Here is a 24816-nt window from a genome sequence, read left to right on the forward strand (position 1 = left end):
ATACAGTGTTGTGGCTGAAACACATCCACTGCGTAAAACATATGCTGGAATAGTTGGCGAATCATTTTGCTGTGGCGACCTCTGAAATAGAGACTAAGCCGAAGGAGATTGAATAAATGAATGAATAAATGAATGAATGAATTATTTAATTAATTAATGTTGTCGGTTGATAGCATTTAAGTTTATAGTGACTCGATTTACATACTTATACTATGCCCTTAAAGTTTTGGTTCTTTTTGTGAAGAAAAACAACATACTTGTGTGTGTGTGTGTGTGTGTGTGTGTGTGTGTGTGTGTGTGTGTGTGTGTGTGTGTGTGAAACTTAGTAGGCATACTACTTCCACATTACTGGACTGTTCTCTTGCTTAACCTGTCAGTCGTTTTGTCTCATTCTCTTCATTTCCTTATGATTAATTTTTTTAAATATTACAGATGAAGTATCATCTTAATCTGCATTTCGTGGGTTCTTCATGCAGAGAAATCTCCTCATGTGTTTGCCAAATTGGGCATTCAAATGTTAATGACCAAACAAGACTTTGCAATGTTATTGCAGACAAAATATAACACAGATAACTTCATTCATTCATTTTCTTTTCGGCCTAGTCCTTTTATTAATCTGGGGTCGTCACACTGAAACGAGCCGCCAACTTATCCAGAAAATGTTTTACACAGCGAATGCCCTTCCAGCTGCAACCCATCACTGGGAAACATTCATACACGTTCATTCCCACACATACATAACTGACAATTTAGCTTACCCAATTCACCTATAGCACATGTCTTTGAACCTGTGGGGAAAACCAGAGCACCCGGAAGAAACCCACGCAAACACAGGGAGAACATGCAAACTCCACACAGAAATGCCAAACGCAGATAACTGGACATGATTTTTTTTCAAGTTAAGTATTAATTATTTAGTATTTTTAACCCCTTTACCTTAGCCTCACTTCTTAACTATTGATCTTGTTTATCCACCCTGTTTTTAACACATTTTTTACCTTGTTTTTTGTTCTAATCAATTTCATGTTTAACACTCATTGCTTTTTTTCAGTTCATTCATGACTTGCTTTTCTAAAATGTTGTTATTATTAGCATAAGTATTATGTATTATATGCATATTTATATTAGTTTTAATAAAAACAAGCTTAGATTTGTCCACTTGTTGGATTTTGGACCATATGGGTCATGGGACATGTGTTTGGATATAACCACACTTCGTTATAATTGTTCATTTATTCGTTCACGGGAAATTTTTCAACAAATTTCTGCACTTAGCAAATGAAAATAATTTTGAATAGGCTAATAGATATCTTCAGTCGAGTGCCTACAACACTGTTCATTTATCCACGAAAATGAAAAGCAAAAGTGATGTGAAAGTAAAGAAGCCGAATGGAGGAGGCTCATTCTTTATCCTTGCACTGCAGATGGTCTGTTTAACTGTTCGCTAGTGAACTGTTCAGTTTTTCTACCTACAAAGTCCAACATGTAAATGGCAAATGCACCATCTGAGTTTCAACAGTCATGTCAAAGCAGTCAGTAAATCATCATACTATCATCTCAAAAACATAGCAAGTATCAGATGCTTTGTTTCTAGTGAAGATTTAGAAAAACTTGTTCATGCTTTTATCAGCAGCAGGGTGGATTACTGTAATGGACTCCTCACTGGTCTTCCTAAAAAGACAGTCAGACAGTTGCAGCTCATCCAGAACGCTGCAGCCAGAATTCTAACCAGAACCAGAAAATCAGAGCACATCACACCTGTCCTCAGGTCTTTACACTGGCTGCCAGTTACATTCAGAATAGATTTTAAAGTATTATTACTGGTCTATAAATCACTAAATGGCCTAGGACCTAAATACATCACAGATATGCTCACTGAATACAAACCTAACAGATCACTCAGATCATTAGGATCATATAAACTAGAAGTTCCAAGAGTTCAGTCAAAGCAGGGTGAATCGGCTTTTAGCCACTATGCCCCTCGCTGCTGGAATCAGCTTCCAGAAATGATCAGATGTGCTCCAACATTAGGCACATTCAAATCAAGACTGAAAACACATCTGTTTAGCTGTGCCTTTACTGAATGAGCACTGTGCTGCGTCCGACAGATTGCACTATCATGTTTTTCTCTTCTTCTTCATTCTTTCATATCACATCTTACCTGTTTTTATGTTTTGTTTTGTTTTTACGCATTTTAATTATTTGTTTTTATTTTTATTTTACTTGTTTCTTTTATTCTTGTTTATGTAAAGCACTTTGAATTGCCATTGTGTATGAAATGTGCTATATAAATAAACTTGCCTTGCCTTGCCTTGCCTTGCCATGTCGTGACACTACTGACATTTAAAGGGAATGAGAGATGAGACTCTGATTGGTTTAATGCACATTATTCTCAAAACACACTCGTATTTCATTAAGAAAATAAGCACAACCCTGTTAGTTTTCAGTTCTTAAAATAGAAAAAATGGGTTTAAACATGCTCCCAAATACTTTTGCACCATGCACTTTAGACTTTGCGCATAAAATAGAACCCATAGTGCGAATTGAAATGCAGCATTATTACATATAAAAATTCCACTTAATATAAAACATAAAATATAAAACATGCATGCTCATTTGTAATGATTGTAATAACGTTCTTTGATATTATGCAGAGAGAAGAGGGTGGTGGCCAAAGCCAAGGTTCAGGATGGAAAGCGCGTTTTAGATATATGGAAGGCCTGTTATTTTGAGGTTCGTGCACGGATTGAGAATTCCGAACGTGATCCCCGCTGGGAATTTAATCGCAGAAAGCTCTTCGAAAAGACAGACTATATGGCTTCGATCTGTCAGGACTTATATTCCGTCTTGCAGGTAAGCTAAGTTAGATAAAGCATGTTTCATTTCAGAACTTTCTTTTTTACATTTCTCCAAGGAAATAGTCCTCACATACAGTAATCATCTCACAAATGAATGTTCACTCACAGACTCTGGACGAGTTCTACATTATCTTTGGACCAGAGTTAAAAGCAGTGACGGGGGATCCTAAGCGAATCGATGATGTTTTACACTGTGTAAACTCCCTGGTCAAGCCCATCGAGGAAGTTACTTTTGATCCTTTTGACAACCGCAAAATGACCAGCTGGAAAATGGTCATGCAGGAATTTAACAATGAAGTCCAGGTATAAATCTGTAACAATTGCTACATTGTCAATTTCCAGTTATTTAGCATTCATTTTAATGTATTAATTGCTCTCGTTTAGGTAATTGAAAGAGAGGCCATCACTTTTATTGATCACTCCTTCAAGACGCTGCGCTCCTCATCTGCAGCCTTTGATCTGCTGCTGAAATTCAAGAACATCCGCTGCAGAGATGCCATCAACGATCAGCTGATGAAAAAGTTCAGCGATATTCTTGCTCAGTACTGTAAAGAGGTGCCTGAGAAACTGCTTAATAAAAACTTTGAAGAACACAATTGCTAAATGTTTCTTTTATTATTGTTCTAATGTGTTTTTGTTGTTGTTCCTGCATAGATGGTCCTTATAAATGACATATTTGTGAAGTTCAAGGATAATCCACCTCTGAGTAAGAATCATCCTCCAATGGCAGGAGCTATTATTTGGCAACGTTTCTTGCTAGACCAAATGCGATATCCCATGAAACGCTTCAGGGAGGATCGTGATTTGATGAACAATCAAGAAGGGAAAGCAGTAAGTTTTTAATTTTAGATCACAAGGGCAAAACATTTCGGTTCTTAATGACATGCACAGATACATTGTTCACCACATTTGTAAGCTAACAAAATCATATGGTTGGTTTTGATTTCATTTGTTCTTTAACATGAGTTTAATATGTAAAATGTCAATGCGGGTTGGGTCTGATGGTGATGGTCAAAAGAGGTCATTGCTGAGATTAATCTTTATTAAAGGGTCATGAACTGAGAAACCAAAACTCTCTCGATCCTTTGATACAGTGCTCAGCATATATGAGTACACACCCCACGAATCTCACATTTATTATAAAAATTGTCTATAGGATGCTTTACAATATTATATTTGCGCATAGACATTAGATTAGTCAGTACTGAAGCCAAATCTGGAGCTAATCTAACAAAATAACCTACAATAATGGTTTAAAAATTAGTAGCCCAATTTTATATGTTAGGGAAAAATATTAAATAATATATTAAAAATAGCAAAAATCAAGAGAAACAAAAAATATATACAATTTTGTTGAAATGTTGTAGTTTGTAACTTCTTTTGCAATATTTTGCATGAATGTAAATGTATTATATTGCATGAATCTAATTACATTTATTTATGTTTAATAAATCAGTTTTGTTCAAATGCACCAGTATATATTACACACATTTACTGAGAAATGGATACAAATATAAATTTTCAATATAGGGGTGTACTCAATTATGCTGAGCACTGTATATTTGACATGATAGTACTATAAAAACAAAACTAAAAAAAGTTTCAGAACTTTGTTGTTCCTCTAAAATCAAAATGGCAGTTTGCTGAAAATGACAGGTTTTGAAATGTTCTACTCTATGATGTAATAGGGTGGATAAGCTCCGCCTTTGCAGAAGATTGATGGCTACTTCTTCTTTACTGCCTGTTTAGGCCTGATAATATGCAAAGTCTTTAGCCAATCGCAGCAGAAGATGTTTATTTTTGAGTCTACAGTTGGCCACGCCCATTCAAACTGTGTTCTGATAAGGGGGCACACTGTTTTAAACTTAATTTAAATCTAGTTAAAAACTTTTTCCATATTTCTTTTACAATTGTTATATATATTGCTTTCAATTAATCAATACTAAAACTTCAATATATTTTTTTAGGTTATGCTGTTTCAGCTGATTCATGAATTAAAAAATGAAAGACTTACTAATTTTAAAACAAAACAAAATGACATTTTCAAACCCAGTCCATTTTATCAGGACATACAAACCCAGCACATGTTGTTCCGATGCTTTTAGACGTGGTTTATCGGATTGCTGTAAACATCTTAGTTCAAACAGTAACAGAGGGGCAAAAGAATGCAAACATTCAGTACTTCTTACTTGCAGCAGGAGACAAACATGAATGAACAAATCATATCTCATCTAATCTCTCGATCAGTATTTCAAGCACATCAGTGAAAAGTCTTGTAAACAAGGTCACATAGCATTACATTTACATTCAAGTCATTGCCAACCACCATTGTATCTAAAGCATAGTATAAACCCTTATTTTTATGTTTCAACACACTGCTATAACATATATACAGCATATATATGTAAGTAATACAAAAATGGTGCATCTTTAAATTTATTCCTTCGGAATGGGCTTTGTTCAGTTCTGTTTTACACCATTTACCAGTTTATGAATGCAAATATGTAAAAATACTGTAAGTTTAGTCTTTATGTAAATGCCAAAAAAAAAGCACTTCTGATCAGGGTCAGGTTAACCAAAAACCATTGTAACTATTCAGGGTTTTCTATTCAGAGTGAATAGTTCTTGAGGCAAAACTGTTTTAAAAATGTGTATTATGCACAGTCCTGTACCTACACAAATATGTATACAAAATATATTTGCATACATCTACACCTTCACGTTCCCATATTTCCATGTGTATAAATAAAAATGTCCTTTTTTCCCCTGATGAATAGGTGGAATCCAAATTTATAGAGGTGGCTTCACGTATGAGGCAGTATGAGGTGGATCTCTATAACAAATGGAAAGCAGATACTAATCAAACTCTGCCCATTCTCATGAGGAAAAGCTTACTGGTCATGGTCAACAGTTACGGGACTGTCTGTGCAGACTCCACACGTCATCGTACTGTAAGTTGCAGTGACATGGAAATGCTGGGACTAGTAATGTTAATTATAGAGCATGTTTAGAGCTTGTTCCCTTTTATTCAAAAGCCACCGCACACATAAATTATTTTTTTGCAATGAGTGATGTTATTATGTTTTATTATACTCATACTTAGGGCTCGGAGAAGGTTTTGGAAAGGGATGTGCGCTTTTCTGTTAATTTTCCTCCTGAACTGCAAGAAATCATATCTGAGGCCAAATGTCTGGACCGTATAGGCATAGTATTACCAGATGAGCTGCAAAATGTTGCTCTGCAGGAGGAGGTGTTTCTGAGGTAGGATAAATATGTGTGAACTACAACAGTAATTCATTTCTAAATTCATTTACTAAATCTTTATGACCAAAACGGTGCTTTTACTACCTCGTTCATGTAATCTGAATGTTTTGCATGCAGGTACATAAATGGACTGAAGAAATTAGTGAGGCGTTACCATTTGTTAATGGATAATCTAAATGACGCAGAGTTTTTACTAATGGCTGACCAGGTGCAGGAACTGAGGCAAGTGTTAAGCGTTGGGTGCAAAAGAATCAACTGGAATAATCTGGGTAAGTTACAAGTATTAAAGTAAACAAGTATTAAAAAATAAATCTTTCAAGTCTTCATTCATTCATTTTCTGTTCAGCTTAGTCGCTTTCTTTCAAGTCTTGTTAAATAATTTTTTCTCTATTTTTTCCATTTATCTTTTTTTCTTACATTTTAATCTTATTGTTTCACTTTGTATTTTAACTCTATTTATTATTGATGTCTGTTTATGGGTTGTTTTTTATAGTTATGGTGGCTTGAGAAATTGGACCAAACTTTGTGACCTCATAACTTTGCTCCAGACTGTCGTACAGACATAATGTTGGTCTCATTTAACTCAGACTACCAATCTACTTATCACTGATGACCTTTTAACTTACTAGCCACAACCTAGCAACCACTTAAGGTACCCTAGCAACTGTCCCATAGACTTCCATTTTAGAAACTGCCATTAAATTTACATTGGACATACTAACGACATATCAATCTATTCTAGAAACACACAAACAAACATACTAAAAACATATCAGTCTATAGACCTTTTTCTTGGCTGCTGCATGGACCAGCATGGTCCATAGCGACCAGCAGTTTCCGGTAGAATGTTTAGAACTTAGAGCGTTTAAAACGGGTAATTTGCAATCTGAAAATGAGTATCAATAGCATTTTTAGTAAATTACTGAAAATATTTGTGACACACAACTTTGAAAGTTGTGTTAAAGCCGTTATAATCTGTCAGATGTGGTTCAAGCGCGAGAGAAAAACATTCTCATAGTTCATGTGTCTGCCCCCAGAAATACAATGTGTGTTTGTGTTCCCGACCTGTCAGCTGTTAGCTCGGTGGCTCTTCAATGCACACACACACATACATGCAATACTTCACTGCATTATAGAGCAAACTAGATTACTGGCATGAAACGTAACAGGAATGTAATTCATGCAATTTACAAAAATGACCAATAAAAGTTTGTTACTGATACTCTGCTGGCTGATTTGCATGTTGATTCTAATCGGGAGCCGTTTATGTTAGTGGGACAGTTAAGGCTATGTTTGTGTGTCAAACATGTTGGTGAATTACATTTGTTTGGGTTGGTCATATATTTAAAAAAGAGAAAATGTTGGCTTTAGCGATGACAAGGCTTCATTTAAACGGCACAAGTTGATGTTTGACAACGAGGGCAAAATGCCTCGCAGCAGCTGTTTTCTATCCTATTAGATCACATTTTCTAAATGATTAGGGCAGGAGGTGGTGCTGATCGTGATCCACAACAGTATTAGTTCAAAGACGTTAAAAGCGAATGTAATAGATTAAAACTATCGTTTTAAAGCTGTCCAAATGTGACTGTTTATACGCATCAGCTGCAGACCGGAAGTTCTTAGCATTCTCTTTGAGCATACATGCTAAGCGTAATGGGTAATTTGCGTTCTTAGAAAAAGTTCTATATAATTAATATAATTCCTGTCTGAAAAGCCTTGTGAACTGCATCAGTTTTGTTTTGAAAGCTGCTTCAAAATAAAAACTGGTTGATTGATTAGTTGATTTTTGAGGACTCTTTAAAATTCACTTCCCCAATTATTTTAATTTTGAAAGAAGTCACATTTTAAAAAAAAAATCAATAATCATTTACACTTGTTTTACAGGTATACCACAATTCATCCAACGTGGAAACCAGGCAGCTTCAAAATTTGAGTCACTTGAGAATCAGATTCAGAAGAACGAACGCGACATTGATGATAAACTAAAGTCTATCGAATCTGCAAACCTTTTCAAGTTCCCGTTGGCAGATCAAACCGGATATCTTCCAGGTAAGAAGTCCCAAGGGCTGCATTTACAATGACTAGGTTATTCACAAAAAGCAAACACCTCAGGTACAAAATAGCAGTGTGGTAAGGAGATATTTGTCTGTTGTTCCAGGAATAAGGGAGTTCTGTGAATTCATTGAATCTGAGAGGGCAAAGACAGTGAATCTGCTTGTAAATATGTATGCAGCTATCAGTCCCCTCCTCACCAAGATGGAGAGTCTGATCATGGGGACCAGCACTGGCAAAGCCAAAGGCATGGCTCAGTTCTATGCTTACTGGGAGCGCAAGATCTTCGATTCACTTACCAAGATGGTGTTTCAGTAGGTTATTTGATTGGTTCTCAGATGTATTCACCTAAATGGACATTGTTTTTTCATTTACTATTAGCAATGTCTTTCAGGAATATTCAAGCCTTTAACACAGCACTGATGGGCAATACTCCACTCTTCCAAATCGATACCATCCTAGCTGCTCCAGAGATTGCTTTGCTTCCTAAGAGCAGTGAAGTCTACAAGCTTATTAGGCAGTGTGTCGGTGACTGTGTGGAGACGACTAAGGTATGTTCCATCTTTCGGATAAGACAATAAACCGAGGTCCTGACTCTCTGTGGTCATTAAAAATTCCATGGCACTTCTTGTAAAGAGTAGGGGGGTAACTCCAGTGTCCTGGCCAAATTTCTTCTATCGGCCCTTACCCATCATGGTCTCTCCACTGACATGGTTGAGCTTTATTTTACACTATAGGCATTTTAAGGTCTCATTTAATAAAGTACTGGGCAAAGTAAGGAATCTAGATGTCTTAAACTTTAGGGGAGGGTTCAGCGTTAGTGCTTTGTTATTACTTAGTCACTGTAATTAATTAAATAAGTATATACTGTAGTATACACATGCAGAACTAAACTGAAAAATAAACTACCAATGACAAAATGACTTCAAATATCAGCTTAGAAAAAACAATAGATTCTTTATTCAGTGTTGATATAGTTTAGTTCAATTAATATAATGTTTTCAGTAATGAAACAAGTTATAAAACTGTTTCAATTTAGCTATGAACAATATTCTGTAGGGATAATTACAGGTTGAACCCAAAAATGACCAGTCTTTCAGATGAAGCAGAGTCAGATAGTCAATTAACGAAAGTTTACTGAAGATAGTTTGCAGTTTTATCAGCAGAAGCCAGCTTTAACACTCGCAATGAGTTTGTAGGCCGGTTTGCTTACAATCTTAAAACAACACCAGTTATACTCTTACATAATGTCAATAACTGTGTCATGCATATAAGTGTTTTGACCTGATTTAACCTATCTGTGTTTTAGAAGTTTTTTTTTTTTTTTAGAAAATTTCCATGTGGGTGTGTGCGTACAACTCTGAACGACACCTCAATATCTCAAGCATACAAATATCAGATACAAATATCCTCTAGCCCAAGGGTTACCAATCCTGGTCCTATTGGGCCAGTGTCCCTGCAGGGTTCAGCTCCATCTTGCCTCAACACACCTCCCTGGATGTTTCAAGTATACCTTGTAAGACCTTAATTAGCTTGTTCAGGTGTGTTTGATTAGGGTTGGAGCTAAAATCTGCAGGACACTGGCCCTCCAGGAACTAGTTTGGTGACCACTGCTCTACCCTGTTTAGAGCTGACCCCAGACCTGTAAAAGGATTTACAATCAAATAGAAAGAAAAATCAAGAAAACAAATCCTTTGGTATAAAGAAAAGCAATCACACACTAAGGTCATCATATAATCTGGCCTCTTAAACATTCTATATATTAATAATCATAGTCATAAGAAAGGACATGTGTTACTCCACCCTGGAGCGGACATCCATTAGAAAATCCATGCTATTAATTCTTCTGACTATGAAAGTGAAAGTCATGATGTGGTAACTCATACTCTGAATTTGTCCAAGTACACACACACACACACACACACACACAAATTAATAGGCAGCTATTGCTGCGGCATCCAGGAAACAGTTGTGGGATCTGTGCCATGTTTGAGGGACTTACCTCAGCCATGGTATTTAGGGTGGTGAGAGCGCTGGTTATTCACTCTCGTCACCTACAACATAATCTGTGCAGGTGCCAGGACTCAAACCTTGTGACCTTTCAATCAGAAGTCCAACTCTCTAACCCTTAGGCCATAGCTTTCACCTATTCAGTGTTGATTCAGTTCAGTTCAATAATGTAAAGATTTCAGTTATGAAACAAATTGTGGTTCAAATGAATCACCTATGATGTATTTAAATGGCAACTTAATGTAGTGAATTAGAAAAAAAAAATGTTGACGGATCTAGTAAAATTTTAGTACAAAATAAATCATTGGTAACTTAATTAGTAATTAGCTTCCTCCATTTGTATATTTTTAGAGGTTTGTTCGCTGGATGCATGGCAGCTGCATTCAATGCCCTCCACAGCACGTGGATGGAGAAGACGAATCATTCCTCTTCACTTTTTACAGTGACATTTGCCAGCTTCCACAGATAAATGAGCAAGCCACAGCTGTATCCCAGACAATACAACGTCTCCTTAATGGAATCAGTGTCTACCTCAAATCCTGGATGAGCTACCGCTCTCTCTGGAAACTCGACAAGGCTATTGTCATGGAGAAGTTTGCAGCCAAGAAGCCATCGTGCGTGATGTATGATGAGAAGTTTCAGTTCTATGTCAAGGTCAGCAATGAGGTGGCAAAGCAGCCCATGGTGAAGCATGAACACATAATCAGACTAAATCTGGAACCTCTGGCACGTGCCGTCCAGGAGAACATTCAAGTGTGGGTCACCTCTCTGGGAAAGCTACTCAATGACTCGGCCCGAGAGGAGCTTTTTAACTTGCGCAATGAGCTGTTGGTAAGGCCTAATGATGCTTTATTGTTAATGCCATCTTTACATCCTCTAAGACTCGTGAAATGTTGAGATTAATATTCTTATATAATGCATTTGCTGTTAAAACAGATATTGTCAGAAAATCTGAAAAGAAGCCCTAATACCTTGGAGGATCTGAAATTTGTTCTGGTGACTATCACGGACATTAGAGACATGTCTCTCTCAGTGGAGATGAGAATCAATGATGCTCAAGAAAGATACAGAACTCTGAGCATGTACATTGTGGAGGTGAGTAAATCAGAGTGTATTGGAGGGTAGAACAACAGCTTGTGTGTCTACACTAATTAGTTTGATAAAATTTGATTAAGTGTGATTGTTGATAGTGATTGTAAAATCGCTTGGTAAATTCAAGTTTCAAGATTCAAGTTTTTTTCATCTCTGTTGCACCAAATGCCGTCTTTCATCAAAAACTGTAAACTGTAAAAAAGTAATATTATGGCAAATTCTTACAACATTTAAATAATTTCACTAATTGGTATTTTGTTTTCTTTTTTAAGAAATCATTTTTAATATACTAATTCAGTATTTAGGGAAATTTCTTTAAAAAAAAATAAAAATAAATAAATAAATGTATCTCAATAAAATTTTTCACTATAAAAAAACACTAAAAGACTTTGTTCACAGTAAAAAAACTATTAACTTTAAACAATTTACTGTAAGTTGACCTAAATGCGACAAGTTGACTTTACTTAATGAAAGTAAACCCATTGTAACCCATTGTAAGTTGACTTAACATGCACTCGCCGGCCACTTTATTAGGTACACCTGTCCAACTGTTAATGCAAATTTCTAATCAGCCAATCACATGGCAGCAACTCAGTGCCTTTAGACATGTAGACATGGTCAAGACCTTATTATCTCCATATCTCCTGCAGTTCAAACCAAGCATCAGAATGGGGAAGAAATGTGATTTAAGTGACTTTGAACATGGCATGGTTGTTGGTGCCCGATGGGCTGGTCACAGTATTTCAGAAACTGCTGATCTGCTGGGATTTTCATGCAAAACCATCTCTAGGGTTTACAGAGAATGGTCCGAAAAAGTGAAAATATCCAGTGAGTGCCAATTCTGTGGTTGCAAATGCCTTGTTGATGCCAGAGGTCAGAAAAAAATGGCCAGTTTGGTTCGAGCTGATAGAAAGGCAACAGTAACTCAAATAATCACCAGTTACAACCAAGGTATGCAGAAGAGCATCTCTGAGTATTGTTGCTGACCATGTCCATCCCTTTAAGACCACAATGTACCCATCTTCTGATGGCTACTTCCAGCAGGATAATACACCATGTCATAAAGAGTGAATCGTCTCAGACTGGTTTCTTGAATATGACAATATGTTCACTGTACTCAAATCACCAGATCTCAATCCAATAGAGCACCTTTGGGATGTGGTGGAACAGGAGTACAGCATCATGGATGTGCAGCTGACAAATCTGCAGCCACTGCATGATGCTATCATGTCAATATGGACCAAAATCTCAGAGAAATAATTCCAGTACCTTGTTGAATCAATGCCACAAAAGATTAAGGCAGTTTTGAAAGCAAAAGGAGATCCAACCCGGTACTAGTAAGGTGTACCTAAAAAAGTGGCCGGTGAGTGTAGTTCATTTACTTAATTTTAAGGCAATGGGTTTACTACACTTTTTTCAAGTAAAGTCAACTAATCAGCTTTTACAATGCAGAATATTTAGTAGTTTGAGTTGAGTAGCTTGAAATAAAGATAAACTTTTACAGAAAAATAACAGAAGCTTCACATGTGCAGTCACATGTTAAAATTACATGGGAAATATATTGCATGCATGTGAAACAATTGGTTGTGCTCATTCCATTGAGTATTTCTGCTAACCACTAATTTTTGTTCCCAAGACCACAGAGGAAGAGATGCAGCTGTCTGCAAACATCTCCATTCTGTGGAACGATCTTTTTATGGAGTCTAGACAAGTTGACCGTAGTTTGGTAAAAGTTAAGAAGACCTTTGCAGAGGTAGTACCAATTATTTACCAGCTATGTTGATTTATTGTACCAAGCACACATCATACTTGATCATTGAATTGCAAATGTTTTCATTCCCACTCTCTTGTAGATCACTCTGAATCAGATTGAGGAGTATAAACAGGAGCTCTTCATATTCGCAGAGAGCTTCAACATGCATGGGCCTGGAGCAGTGGGAGATGATCTAGAGAAAGGCAAATACACCAGTCAACTATTCTGATGTGTTTTGTTTTTTATACATCAGGTATTTTATCACTATATATTCTCTTTTGGTTTTAGGTTTGCAGATCATGAGTACCTATGAGACAGAGCTGGTGAGGGTAGAGGCGAGACGTCAAGAACTGGCTAAAGCTGAGAAACTGTTCAATTTGCCCATCACTATGTACCCAGAGCTTCTCAACGTGCAGAAGGAGATGAGGGGCCTGAGACAGATCTATGAGATTTTCAAGAGTCAGAAGGTTACAGTGGAAATTCAGATCAATAAACATTGAAATATTGTTATGTTGGTCACATGTTGTAACACAAGTGTGTCTACTTTTGTTAGGAAGCTAAGACAGAGTGGTCGCAGACCCTTTGGGTTAATCTGGACATTCAGCTCCTTCAAGAGGGTATAGATGGATTTATCAAGAGCTTACGGAAGCTCCCGAAGGATGCGAGAGCTCTTCCTGTATCGTTCTTTCTGGAGGGCCGCATGAAGGAGTTCAGAGAGTCACTACCTCTACTCTTGGACCTTAAAAATAAAGCTCTCAGGGAAAGGTAGTGCAACATGTCTGGATTTTCAAACAAAGCTTTTAAATATGATTAAGAAATAAATGGTGTAATCTTCAAAACTCTTCTGCAGGCACTGGAAGAGCCTAATGGAGAGGACAGGTACTAACTTTGAGATGAACCCAAACACCTTCACTCTTGAAAACATGTTCGCCATGGAACTGCACAAGTATGGTAACGTCATCAGTGAAATCGTCACCTCAGCTGTCAAGGAGCTTGGCATTGAAAAGGTTAAACAATTATTAGGAATATTCATGAAGAAAATGTTCATTAAGTTTCAGCTGTGGTTCTTAATGAACATTCCGTCATCACGTACTCCCCTTCATGTTTTTTCCAACCCGTATGCATTTGATTCTGTTTTGGAATTTGCCAGGTCCTTCCTGTTTCTCTCTCTAACCTAGCGTCCTCCAATTCACTGATACTATTCCATAACAGTAAAGGCAAAAATGTAAACTAAAGGAATTGAACAGAGTTTTTTTTTTAAATAATTAGGGTGATTAAATCAAATCAAAACCCATGTAAAATAGAGACACATTTAAACTCGTTGTCAAACTTTTTGCATTGTTTGTATGTCAGGATTGTGATAATAGGGTATATGCAGAAGGACTTTTAATTTTCAGTCAACCATTTAAAGTGATTCCGGTGAACTGTATGCCATTACTAAATTGTTTGAAGTCTGTTTTCTTCAGAAATCAATGATCTTCACTGCCTGATTGTATATATGATATAAAGTTTATCTCAGAATGTACAAGAAGCACTGCACTAAATAACATTTTTCTGTGCCATGTCTTTAAAATTCATTAATTCATTTTCTTTTCGGCTTAGTCCCTTTATTAATCTGGGATCGCCACAGCGGAATGAACTGCCAACTTATCCAGCATTTGTTTTACTAGCGGATTTCCTTCCAGTTGCAACCCATCACTGGGAAACATTCATACTCACTTATTCACACACATACACTACGGCCAATTTGGCCAATGATGGCACAAGTGTGTAAACGGCTTTTCTTCACATTTTACACTAAATGAATGCTTAAGTCTATTTAACTGATTATATTTTAATTACATTACAATGTCAATGCTGTAAAAGGAACCATATAAAATAAAAAAAAAGTCACTTTAACCCTTCACCGGACATTTATCATTGGGGGGAAAATACTAGTTATGCAAATACCCTATTGATTACACAGTGTATTTGTTTATATTTTTACAGGGAGTAAAAGAAGTGGAAGAAACATGGGATAGTATGAAGTTCACTGTGCATCGATACTTCAAAGGCACACAAGAACATGGTTTCATTCTTGGTGCTGTGGATGACATCCTTCAACACCTGGACGATGATGCCATGAACCTGCAGAGCATGGCAGGCAGCCACTTTGTTGGTCCCTTCCTGGCCACCGTTCAACAGTGGGAGAAGAATCTATCACTTATCAGTGAGACTATTGAGGTCAGGGGAAACCATCATTATTAATAATCATAGATTTAAAAATAAGACATTGCTCATATTCCAATTTTGAAATTTGTTAGGTGTGGATGTTAGTACAGCAGAAATGGATGTACCTAGAAAGCATCTTCATTGGAGGTGACATCCGCTCTCAGCTACCTGAGGAAGCCAAAAAATTTGACAATATCGACAAAACGTTCAAAAAGGTGAGTTCTGCACCAACTATGAAAAACATGTTTGAAAATAACGTAAATCCCTTATCCTCTGTTGGATTTCACCAGATAATGACTGACACAGTAAAGGATCCTGGCATTAAAAGATGCTGTCTGGTTCCAAATCGTCTGGCTGACCTGCAGAACTTAAGCGATGGTTTGGAGAGGTGTCAAAAGAGTCTAAATGATTATCTTGATTCCAAGCGGAACGCTTTCCCACGCTTTTTCTTCATCTCTGACGATGAGCTTCTCAGTATTCTGGGCAGCAGTGAGCCTACTTGTGTGCAGGAGCACATGATTAAGGTACTTTTGTTTGTTAAAGAAAAGCATGAAATAAAAGCTCTGTTTTCTAAATGGACGGTATTCATCTTATTAGTAACGATTCCTAGGCATCATATGTACATGTTTTTATTTTTGAGTAAACACCACAGATGGATGACATACAGTTGAAGTCAGATTTATTAGCCCCAGTTTTAGGGTTTTATAAAATATTTTTTAAATATTTCATGGTTTATATGGTCATGGAAAACCTGGAAAAGTTGAAATGGCATTTTCCAGGCCTGGAAAAGTTTTGGAAAAACAGAAAAACCCACAAAGTTTTGGGAAAGTCATGGAAAACAGATATCTATATACTTGAAAATAGGTTAGTTGTCTTCTATTCTTTCCTTGGCCAATCACATACTCACATTATTAGTGTGGTGTAAGCATTATCTAAATAAGTTTCACATAGATATAAATATAAATTTGGCGTCACAGTGGCGCAGTGGGTAGCACAATCGCCTCACTGCAAGAAGGTTGCTGGTTTAAGCCTCGGCTGGGTCAGTTGGCATTTCTGTGTGGAGTTTGCATGTTCATCCTGTGTTCATGTACGTTTTCACTGTGATGACCCTAGATTAATAAAGGGACTAAGCTGAAAAGAAAATGAATGAATGAAATATAAATGTAAACTAAACAGATTGTTGCACATTTTATTAAATCCATAATGAATTTATCCATAATAAATTTGAGCACATTGTTTTTCTTTTGCCACGCATATGTAGACATTACATGAAACATTAGGTCATGAAAATTTACTTGAAAGTCCTGGAAAAATCATGGAAAAGTCATGGAATTTTAGTAGTAAAAATATGTTTGAACACTGATATTTCCCAAATGATGTTTAACAGAGCAAAGAGAATTTTCACAGTATGTCGGATAATATATTTTCTTCTAGAGAAAGTCTTATTTGTTTTATTTTGACTAGAATATAAGCAGCGTTTATTTAAAAAAATAAAATAAAAACATTTTAAGGTCAACATTATTAACCTCTTAAGCAGTATTTGTTTTCGAGAATAAAAACAGAATACAGAATAAACAATTGTTATACAATAACATGCCTAATTACCATAACCTGCCTAGTTACCCTAATTAACCAAGTTAAGCCTTTAGATGTCACTTTAAGCTGTATAGAAGTGTCTTGAAAAATATGTAGTCAAATATTATTTACTGTCATCATGGCAAAGATATAAATTAGCTATTGGAAATGAGTTATTAAAACTATAATGTTTAGAAATGTGTTGAAAAAAAATCTTCTCTCCGTTAAACAGAAATTGGGGAAAAAATAAACCGAGGGGCTAATAATTCTGACTTCAGCTGTATGTCAGACAGCATGTAGAATTAAAGGGCTTCTATTTTAACTCTTTTACAAGATGTACAATACGTGTCTTTAGAATGTGTCTATAAATGTTTCATCTTAAAATACCCATCAGATCATTTATTATACCCTGCTAAACATATGAATTTTGGGGTAAGAGGATATTGTAGCAGTTTTAGTTGCCTGTGCCTATAACTGTAATTGAGTTGGCTATCCCCAACCATTGTTCTACATGTCTGCTTCTCCTGCAAAATCACTGGGAATTTTATGTCCTATTTTAACAACAGGAATTTAAAAAAAAAAAGAGATTTGTGTTTATACCTTTTCAATATAACAGTGAACACACTGTAACTACGCATTTTGCATCATCGGTGCCTTTTAAGATTCAATCAACAACTGCTTTTGTTCAAATCTTTCCATTTAATTCGATTCCGGTCCAAACTAACTGACAATTATTGATTTTTAAAGTTTTTGTTTTCATTGACAGATGTATGACAACATAGCAGCTTTGCGTTTCGATACGGGAATGAATGGAGAGATGGTGGCAAATGCACTTGTGTCTGCTGAGGGGGAGGTGATGGAGCTCAAACAGCCTGTACCTGCAGAGGGCCGCGTGGAGGACTGGATGACTGCGGTGCTGTTGGAGATGAGAAGAACCAACAGACTCATCACCAAAGAGGCTATTTACTTCTACAGCCACCAAAAGTCAAGGTAAGTCCAATATTAAATGCCATGCTACACAATCATGACCCAGCACTATCAATCTAAGCTGATCGCTTGCCTTTCTGATTATAATTTGCAAGAAGTTTATAAAATGGTCTTCTGCTGTTCTGTCAGAGTGGACTGGATGCTTGACTACCAGGGTATGGTGGTACTAGCAACAAACCAGGTATGGTGGACCTATGAGGTGGAAGATGTCTTCAGGAGGATGAATGAAGGAGAGAAGCAGGCACTGAAGCAGTATGCAAAGAAAATGCACCAGCAGATCAATGACCTGGTGAAACGCATCACAGAACCCTTAAAGAAGAATGACAGACGAAAAATCAACACTGTCCTCATCATTGATGTCCATGCTAGAGATATTGTGGACTCTTTTGTCAGAGACAGGTACGATACAAACAACGTGCAGTCATTTACTGTGTTACACAGTAAATCAAAAATGGAGGAAAACTATACTCTAAAGTGAAAATTCTATTTTTTTTTACCTTGTGTGATCCAAAATGTACATGACTTTGTTCAGATGAACATAAGTCTCTTCAAGGCAAGTCATTTTACTCGGCAGCCATCTTTGAAACGCCTCTCGGCCAGTATGCTTGGGCATTCTGTTTGAATGGAAAACATCAAATTCTCCAAAAGTACTTGCCAAGCTTGTGATTACATTTCGTATTACGAATAGCCAGCAAAATTAAACAACAACTGTCTATTTAGTTTCATTTCTAAATGTTCATATCACACAAAATCTGCAGAGACTCACGTCTTCTCCGAGCCCCCTCCCTGGAGAATTGTCATTCTATAGCGATTGCTGATTGGCTTCTGTACTACTGTACTGTACTGGGCTTGATTCACCTTATTGACAGTTACACTTTTCCCCATTCAAAAGTATACGAGTGACATGTCTTGTGTATGGTATAGCAAAGAGCATAGAATCACCAAGAGGCGACACTGTTGTGCAATATGGGAAACAGCCACGAGATGGCGCGGCGGCAATTTTGGAATGAAAACTCCAATAGCACAACAGCATATTATAAGTCTGTAAAATAAATAATTAAAAGTGATGATGATTGTGATAGTAAGTGTTATATTGTCGTCTTTCAGGTTGTATTTTAGCTTTAATGCGCTTTTTAAATAAATAAATTAAAAACAAAGCAGCTGCTTGCCATCGCGACAGCAATAAGATCCAATGAACAGCCAATCTCTTTCACTCCAAAATGGCAGAATCCGGGGCTGTTGCTGGGCGCTGCTGTTGCAATAGAACGTTTTATTGAGTGTCGCCTCTTGGTCATTCTAAACTCTTTGGTTATAGTCTTTGGATGAACACAAAGGTTTGAACAAAAATAACATACAATGCAAGTGTACAATAGCTTTAAAGAGGAACTTTTAGAAATATAGACCATTTTGAGGGATTTAAATATAAACAATGGTTCCAGCATATTTCCTGTTTAACATTTTTAATTTCTATAGCTACAGAGAATCCAAAAAGAGCCACATATTGACAAATAATGTCATGATAACTGTTTTAAGTTATGATCGAATTGTCTCTTGTTACAGTTAAGAAATAGTTTGATAACAAGCAGAAAATGTTCATGGGCCAGTGACATCACCACTTTGAAATGGTCTATACAAAATGAACATAACGGTAATCCACTCAACACCAGTTGATGAATCATTGTCTTCTAAAGCTAAACTAATATGTGTGTAGGGCAAATACTACTGTGCTTTAAATGCTAAAATACTATTTTCATCTGATTAACTATAAACCATCATTTCTGACCAACTGTGGATAACATAGAAATATTAGTATTTCTATTAGTAGTATTTTTCTTACACACACTCATGCTTTCAGCTAGAAAACAATGATTCATCAACTGGGAAGCAACACTTTTGGATGTCTTGTAAACTTGCATAATACAACTTGCATTTTTTATATGAAATAGTTGTGTTCATCTGAAGTCATATACATAAGCAAAAGAAGAAAATATATTTGCTGGTAAAATGGTTGAATTTTCCTTCCTAATACGCTATATTTTTTATGTGTGGACAGCATCACAGATGCTCGTGAGTTTGAATGGGAGAGTCAGTTGAGATTCTACTGGGTGAAAGAGCCTGATGAGCTGTTTGTGCGGCAGTGCAGTGCTCAGTTCTGCTACGGCTATGAGTACATGGGACTGAACGGCCGACTGGTCATTACTCCCCTGACTGACCGCATCTATCTCACACTTACTCAGGTACCCAGTCTATGCAGTTATCCCACCCTAAATGGCCTATTTGGTGTGTGTTTTATGCTATTAATACTGTACATTGTATGATAATCTCAGGCCTTGTCTATGTTCCTGGGTGGAGCACCTGCCGGACCTGCGGGTACAGGCAAAACTGAATCCACTAAAGATCTGGCTAAAGCTTTGGGACTTTTGTGTGTGGTCACCAACTGCGGCGAGGGCATGGACTACATGGTTAGAAAGCTCAAAGTCATATTACTTGTTATGGTGGCTTGAGAGAGCACTACATGTTACAATACATAAACTTATTCTTCTTCTTCTTTCTCCTCCTCCTTCTTCTTCATCTTCTTCTTCTTCTTTTTCTTCTTCTTCTTCTTCTTCTTCTTTTTCTTCTTCCTCTTCTTCTTCGAAGACTATTTTCTACAAACATCTCCTCCCAGACTGTTCATACTACAACCACCAAACTAAGACGAAACCTCTAAACTGCTCTGACTCGGGTTGCTATATCTTTTTCAACTGATGCAACTTACGGTTTTCTGAAAACTGACCCAGAAAATTTGAAAAAGTCCCCATTGACTTAACATTGGACCAAGCTTTGTGACCTTATAACTTTTTATTAAACTGTCATACAGACTTAATGTTACTTAGTGTGATATAGCAACACCCTAGCAATGACATAGCAACACCTTAGCAACCACCTAGCAACACCTTAGCGGCCACCTAGCTACGCCTTAGCGACCACCTAACAACTAATCGGGACACCCTAGCAACCACATAGTAACACCTTTGCAATGACCTAAAACACCTTAGCATCCATCTAGCAACATCTTAGCAACCACCTAGCAATACCTCAGCAACCAACTAGCTATGCCCTACAACCTGCTAGCAACCACATAGCAACACCTTAGCAAACGCCTAGCAACACCTAGGCAATGCTAACGCCTTTGCAACTGCCTAGCAGCCATTCAGAACACTCCTGTTACCACTTAGTAACCACCTAGCAGCATCATAGCAACCCCCTAATATTGACTTAAGAATCGTTCAGAAACCCCTATCAATCGCCTTGCAAGAAACATGCCAATCCATACTAGAAACATGCTATACATATATACATGCGTATCCATCTATGCCAACTGTTTCAAACTTCTTAAAAACTAATTCAATCATTTAAACTTTAAGGGCTCTATTTTGACGATCCATGCGCAAAGTGCAAAGCGCAGGGCGCAAAAGCAATAAGGGGAATGTCGGAATCCACTTTTGCTATTTTAAGGATGGAAAAATCTGCTTTGTGCCATGGCGCATGGTCTAAAAGGGTTAAGCTTATTTTCTTAATGAGTTATAGGTGTGTTTTGAGAATAAACCAATCACAGTCTCATCTCCCATTCCCTTTAAGAGCCAGTTGTGTCACCCCATAGCGCATTTGCTATTTACATGACGCACTTTGTAAGTGGAAAAACTGAACACTTCACTAGCAATAAAACAGTTAAACAAAGCATCTATAGCATGAGAGTGAGAGATGAGCCTCCTTATTATTTACTTTCACTCTCGTGGATAGGGAAATTTCTTGTACGGACAGACGTCCTTTAGCCTATAAATAATTTAGTTTGTTAAGCGGAAAGATTTTTTTCAAAACTATTTTTGAATTCAAATTAAATTTTTATATTTATGTAGGCTAGAAAATAATGTTTTGTAATATTTTAATCCTTTATATTTATATCCTATATATATCCTTATGTATATATATATATATATATATATATATATATATATATATATATATACTGTATATATATATATATATATATATATATATATATATATATATATATATATATATATATATATATGTATATATGTATCTTTAATATTTTAATTATTTGTCAAATGTAAAGATATTTGCAAATTGCTGTACGTCCTGTCTGTATTAACCAATGTGGAAGTGAGGCGCACAACTAATGCACTCTGCACTGGACTTTAGACTGACCGGCTTTGTTCTGGTCTATTGAACAGTCTATTATAGTTTCTCAAAATAGCAACGCTCCAGCAATGCGCCTCCACATGCCTCCTTTTTTAGATCAGAATGCCTATGGGCGCACATATGAGCGCAAATGCATTTGCTATTTAAACAGCGTGGTGCAAAACGTCAAAATGATTCTTGCACCAAGCTGAAACTAGCAAACAACAGTTGCGTCGTGCCTTGCGCCGAATTGGCTGGGTGTATGATAGGGCCACCATAAATTTTGTCTACGAACTTTACTTTTTTAGTGTAATATTACTGCTGTTTGTAGTTTCTGTATAGAATATCTAAATACATTTGTTTTATATTTATATTATAGAGGTCTTTACTGTCACTTTTTGTCTATTTAAGATGTCATTGTTAAATAGTTCTTCAAATAAATGTCACAATCTAACTGACTCCAATGCGTTTGTGTTATTAAATTTGAGATGACTTTCTTATTCCTTAGGCTGTGGGGAAGATTCTCTCTGGTTTAGCTCAGTGTGGAGCCTGGGGCTGTTTTGACGAGTTCAATCGCATTGACGCCTCAGTGCTGTCTGTCATCTCATCCCAGATCCAAACAATCAGAAACGCTCTCATGCTGCACCTCCAGAGATTTCATGTAAGTTTAGGTTACTGAGCGCCTCTTATAGTTAAACAATGAATGATAATTGTTGTAAGTATGTCAGGCTCTGAATGTCTTGTGTTTTTGTGTTGGTTAGTTTGAAGGTCAAGAAATCAGTCTGGACAACCGCATTGGGATTTTCATCACAATGAACCCAGGTTATGCCGGCCGCACAGAACTTCCAGAGTCAGTGAAAGCTTTATTCAGACCAGTGGTTGTCATCGTTCCTGACCTGCAGCAGATTTGTGAGATCATGCTCTTCTCTGAAGGCTTCCTTGTGGCTAAGGTAAACATTAACATTCATTAAGTCAGTGTTTCTCAACCATGTTCCTGGAGGCACATGTACATATTTTGGATGTCTCCCTTATCTGATCCATTCATTTCAGGTTTTGGAGTCTCTTCTAATGTTCTGATGAGTTGATTCAGGTGTGTTTGATTAGGAAAGCAGGGCTTGAAATTAACCTTTTTTCTTGGTAGCACCGGTGCTCCTAACTTAAAAAAATTACGCTCACCAGACAAAATTTAGTTGCACCCACCAAAAATTATGAGCACCGTTTCTACACGTTTTATATTAACAGATTATATTATATATTAACTCTCTAATCAATCACCACTAACAAATAAACAAAAATCTGCATGCGCTCAGCAGCCCTGCAAGCACTGCTTGACGAGAACTGAATTAACAATAATAACTGTGCTGTTCTCACGGGTGTTGTCTGATAATGCACAGATGATATTGACATGTAACTTATTATTTGCATACGTCATCTTAATAGCAATAACGGTCTTTTCATGAGCTGCAATGTTAGTTTTATCTGGGTGAATGCATGTTCTTTAGCAATGGTGAACGCGGTGTCAGTTGAATGAATATTACACTGCGATTATTCCACCTCATACCCTGCCAATTAAAATTGCAGCGTACATCAGTGACATTTTCTTTTAAGTGTGTTTCTAAGTGCAAGGTATAATTTATATACTGTTCATGGACCATAAATGTAAAATGTAAGATTAATTTAATGTATGAACACATTACATTAGTATATGCATCTATAATAAGCCAACAGAAAGCGGGTTGATGCATTTATATGCAGAGCAAAACCTGTGTAACCAAAAAATCGAATAAAATTAGAGGCAAAAATTGAGCTGTGACAGTATGTTAATTCTTATGATACACTTTGGAAACTTGAACGCGGTGTCAGTTGCACGACTGACAGCATCGTGAAGAATAAATGAAGGATTAAATAACGTTAAAACATCTCGTGCTTAAAATGTGTAGATTCAGTGGCAAACACTGTTACCTGAAAACTCTGTTCCACTGCCTTTACGGTGAATGGCTTTAGTCATTTTCATAGCAGACTTTAAACACTGGAAGTCTTTTATCCACTCTTCGAAAAGTGTAAATGCTGGATTGACATTCATTACATGATCACTACTCAGATGTGCCATTATTTGTAACTTTAGGTGGTTTCTGAAACTAAATCAGTCAGTGTTGTTTTTTATTCTCTTGTATCCAGACCTTTACATTTTCGTGGCTGTAGCTCCCTGTCATCGGAACTGATTGATTGACAGCTGATATTAACCAATCCATTCGCGTTCTGTTCTAGCGCAGTGGGCAAATAAGAAGAGCTTAAAGGCGGGGCAGGCATTGCGGGCTTTGTTGACTGCAGCAAGTTGACATGTCTACTCTTTTAAACCATTCCTGAGCACTTCGTTTGGTGTTTTAGGTGCAAAGATGCCTAATGCTTAAATGCTTCCTAATTCCGCACATGTGATGACCATTTTGCGGTGAAAACTGGTCGCATGACATCTTTTTTATACACTCGCACAAATGCTCCCAAATATATTTTGAGGTCGCATAGATAAAATTTCAGGCGCATATGCGACCAAAGTGGTTGCAATTTCGAGCCCTGGAAGAGGTTGAAAATGTGTAGTGTTGGTGTGCCTTTAGCAACAGGCTTGGGAAACACGAAAGTTATTGTAATTTTCAAAGATGAACATATTAACAAATACTATTACATGCCATTTCCTGTTCATTTAGGTCTAATTATTTTCCAAATGAAATTTTTCCCTCAGTTCTATTATTTTTTTCTTTTTAAAATGTTTTGGATTGTGTTTTAAATGTTTCTGAACCCTATTTTATAAGCAGTTTATTAAGGAATTAATTG

The 24816-nt window shown here is 36.8% G+C and overlaps 1 protein-coding gene and 1 long non-coding RNA gene across 2 annotated transcripts in view; one reads left to right on the forward strand and one right to left on the reverse strand.

The window, feature by feature from the left end:
• The window catches only part of dnah10 (dynein axonemal heavy chain 10), a 72086-nt gene that overhangs the window by 6782 nt on the left and 40488 nt on the right, over nucleotides 1–24816 (forward strand). The window contains exons 10-35 of the mRNA XM_009301568.5: nucleotides 2655–2853; nucleotides 2967–3161; nucleotides 3243–3413; nucleotides 3513–3689; nucleotides 5636–5809; nucleotides 5962–6119; nucleotides 6240–6391; nucleotides 8007–8171; nucleotides 8281–8488; nucleotides 8569–8725; nucleotides 10536–11015; nucleotides 11121–11279; nucleotides 12913–13029; nucleotides 13130–13232; nucleotides 13318–13496; nucleotides 13583–13794; nucleotides 13880–14036; nucleotides 15019–15252; nucleotides 15333–15455; nucleotides 15531–15764; nucleotides 17582–17805; nucleotides 17932–18201; nucleotides 19856–20039; nucleotides 20130–20264; nucleotides 22496–22648; nucleotides 22749–22937. Of these exons, the coding sequence (XP_009299843.1) occupies nucleotides 2655–2853; nucleotides 2967–3161; nucleotides 3243–3413; nucleotides 3513–3689; nucleotides 5636–5809; nucleotides 5962–6119; nucleotides 6240–6391; nucleotides 8007–8171; nucleotides 8281–8488; nucleotides 8569–8725; nucleotides 10536–11015; nucleotides 11121–11279; nucleotides 12913–13029; nucleotides 13130–13232; nucleotides 13318–13496; nucleotides 13583–13794; nucleotides 13880–14036; nucleotides 15019–15252; nucleotides 15333–15455; nucleotides 15531–15764; nucleotides 17582–17805; nucleotides 17932–18201; nucleotides 19856–20039; nucleotides 20130–20264; nucleotides 22496–22648; nucleotides 22749–22937 (4909 nt within the window). The remainder of the gene's footprint in view (nucleotides 1–2654; nucleotides 2854–2966; nucleotides 3162–3242; nucleotides 3414–3512; nucleotides 3690–5635; nucleotides 5810–5961; nucleotides 6120–6239; nucleotides 6392–8006; nucleotides 8172–8280; nucleotides 8489–8568; nucleotides 8726–10535; nucleotides 11016–11120; nucleotides 11280–12912; nucleotides 13030–13129; nucleotides 13233–13317; nucleotides 13497–13582; nucleotides 13795–13879; nucleotides 14037–15018; nucleotides 15253–15332; nucleotides 15456–15530; nucleotides 15765–17581; nucleotides 17806–17931; nucleotides 18202–19855; nucleotides 20040–20129; nucleotides 20265–22495; nucleotides 22649–22748; nucleotides 22938–24816) is intronic.
• LOC141385824 (uncharacterized) lies at nucleotides 16414–18647 on the reverse strand. Its single transcript, XR_012406896.1, has 3 exons — nucleotides 18569–18647; nucleotides 18300–18416; nucleotides 16414–18111 (listed from the first exon to the last, which is right to left on the reverse strand). It is a non-coding gene; the product is annotated as an uncharacterized lncRNA (long non-coding RNA).

Source organism: Danio rerio, chromosome 5 (genome assembly GCF_049306965.1).
Source record: "Danio rerio strain Tuebingen ecotype United States chromosome 5, GRCz12tu, whole genome shotgun sequence".
NCBI lineage: Eukaryota > Metazoa > Chordata > Actinopteri > Cypriniformes > Danionidae > Danio > Danio rerio.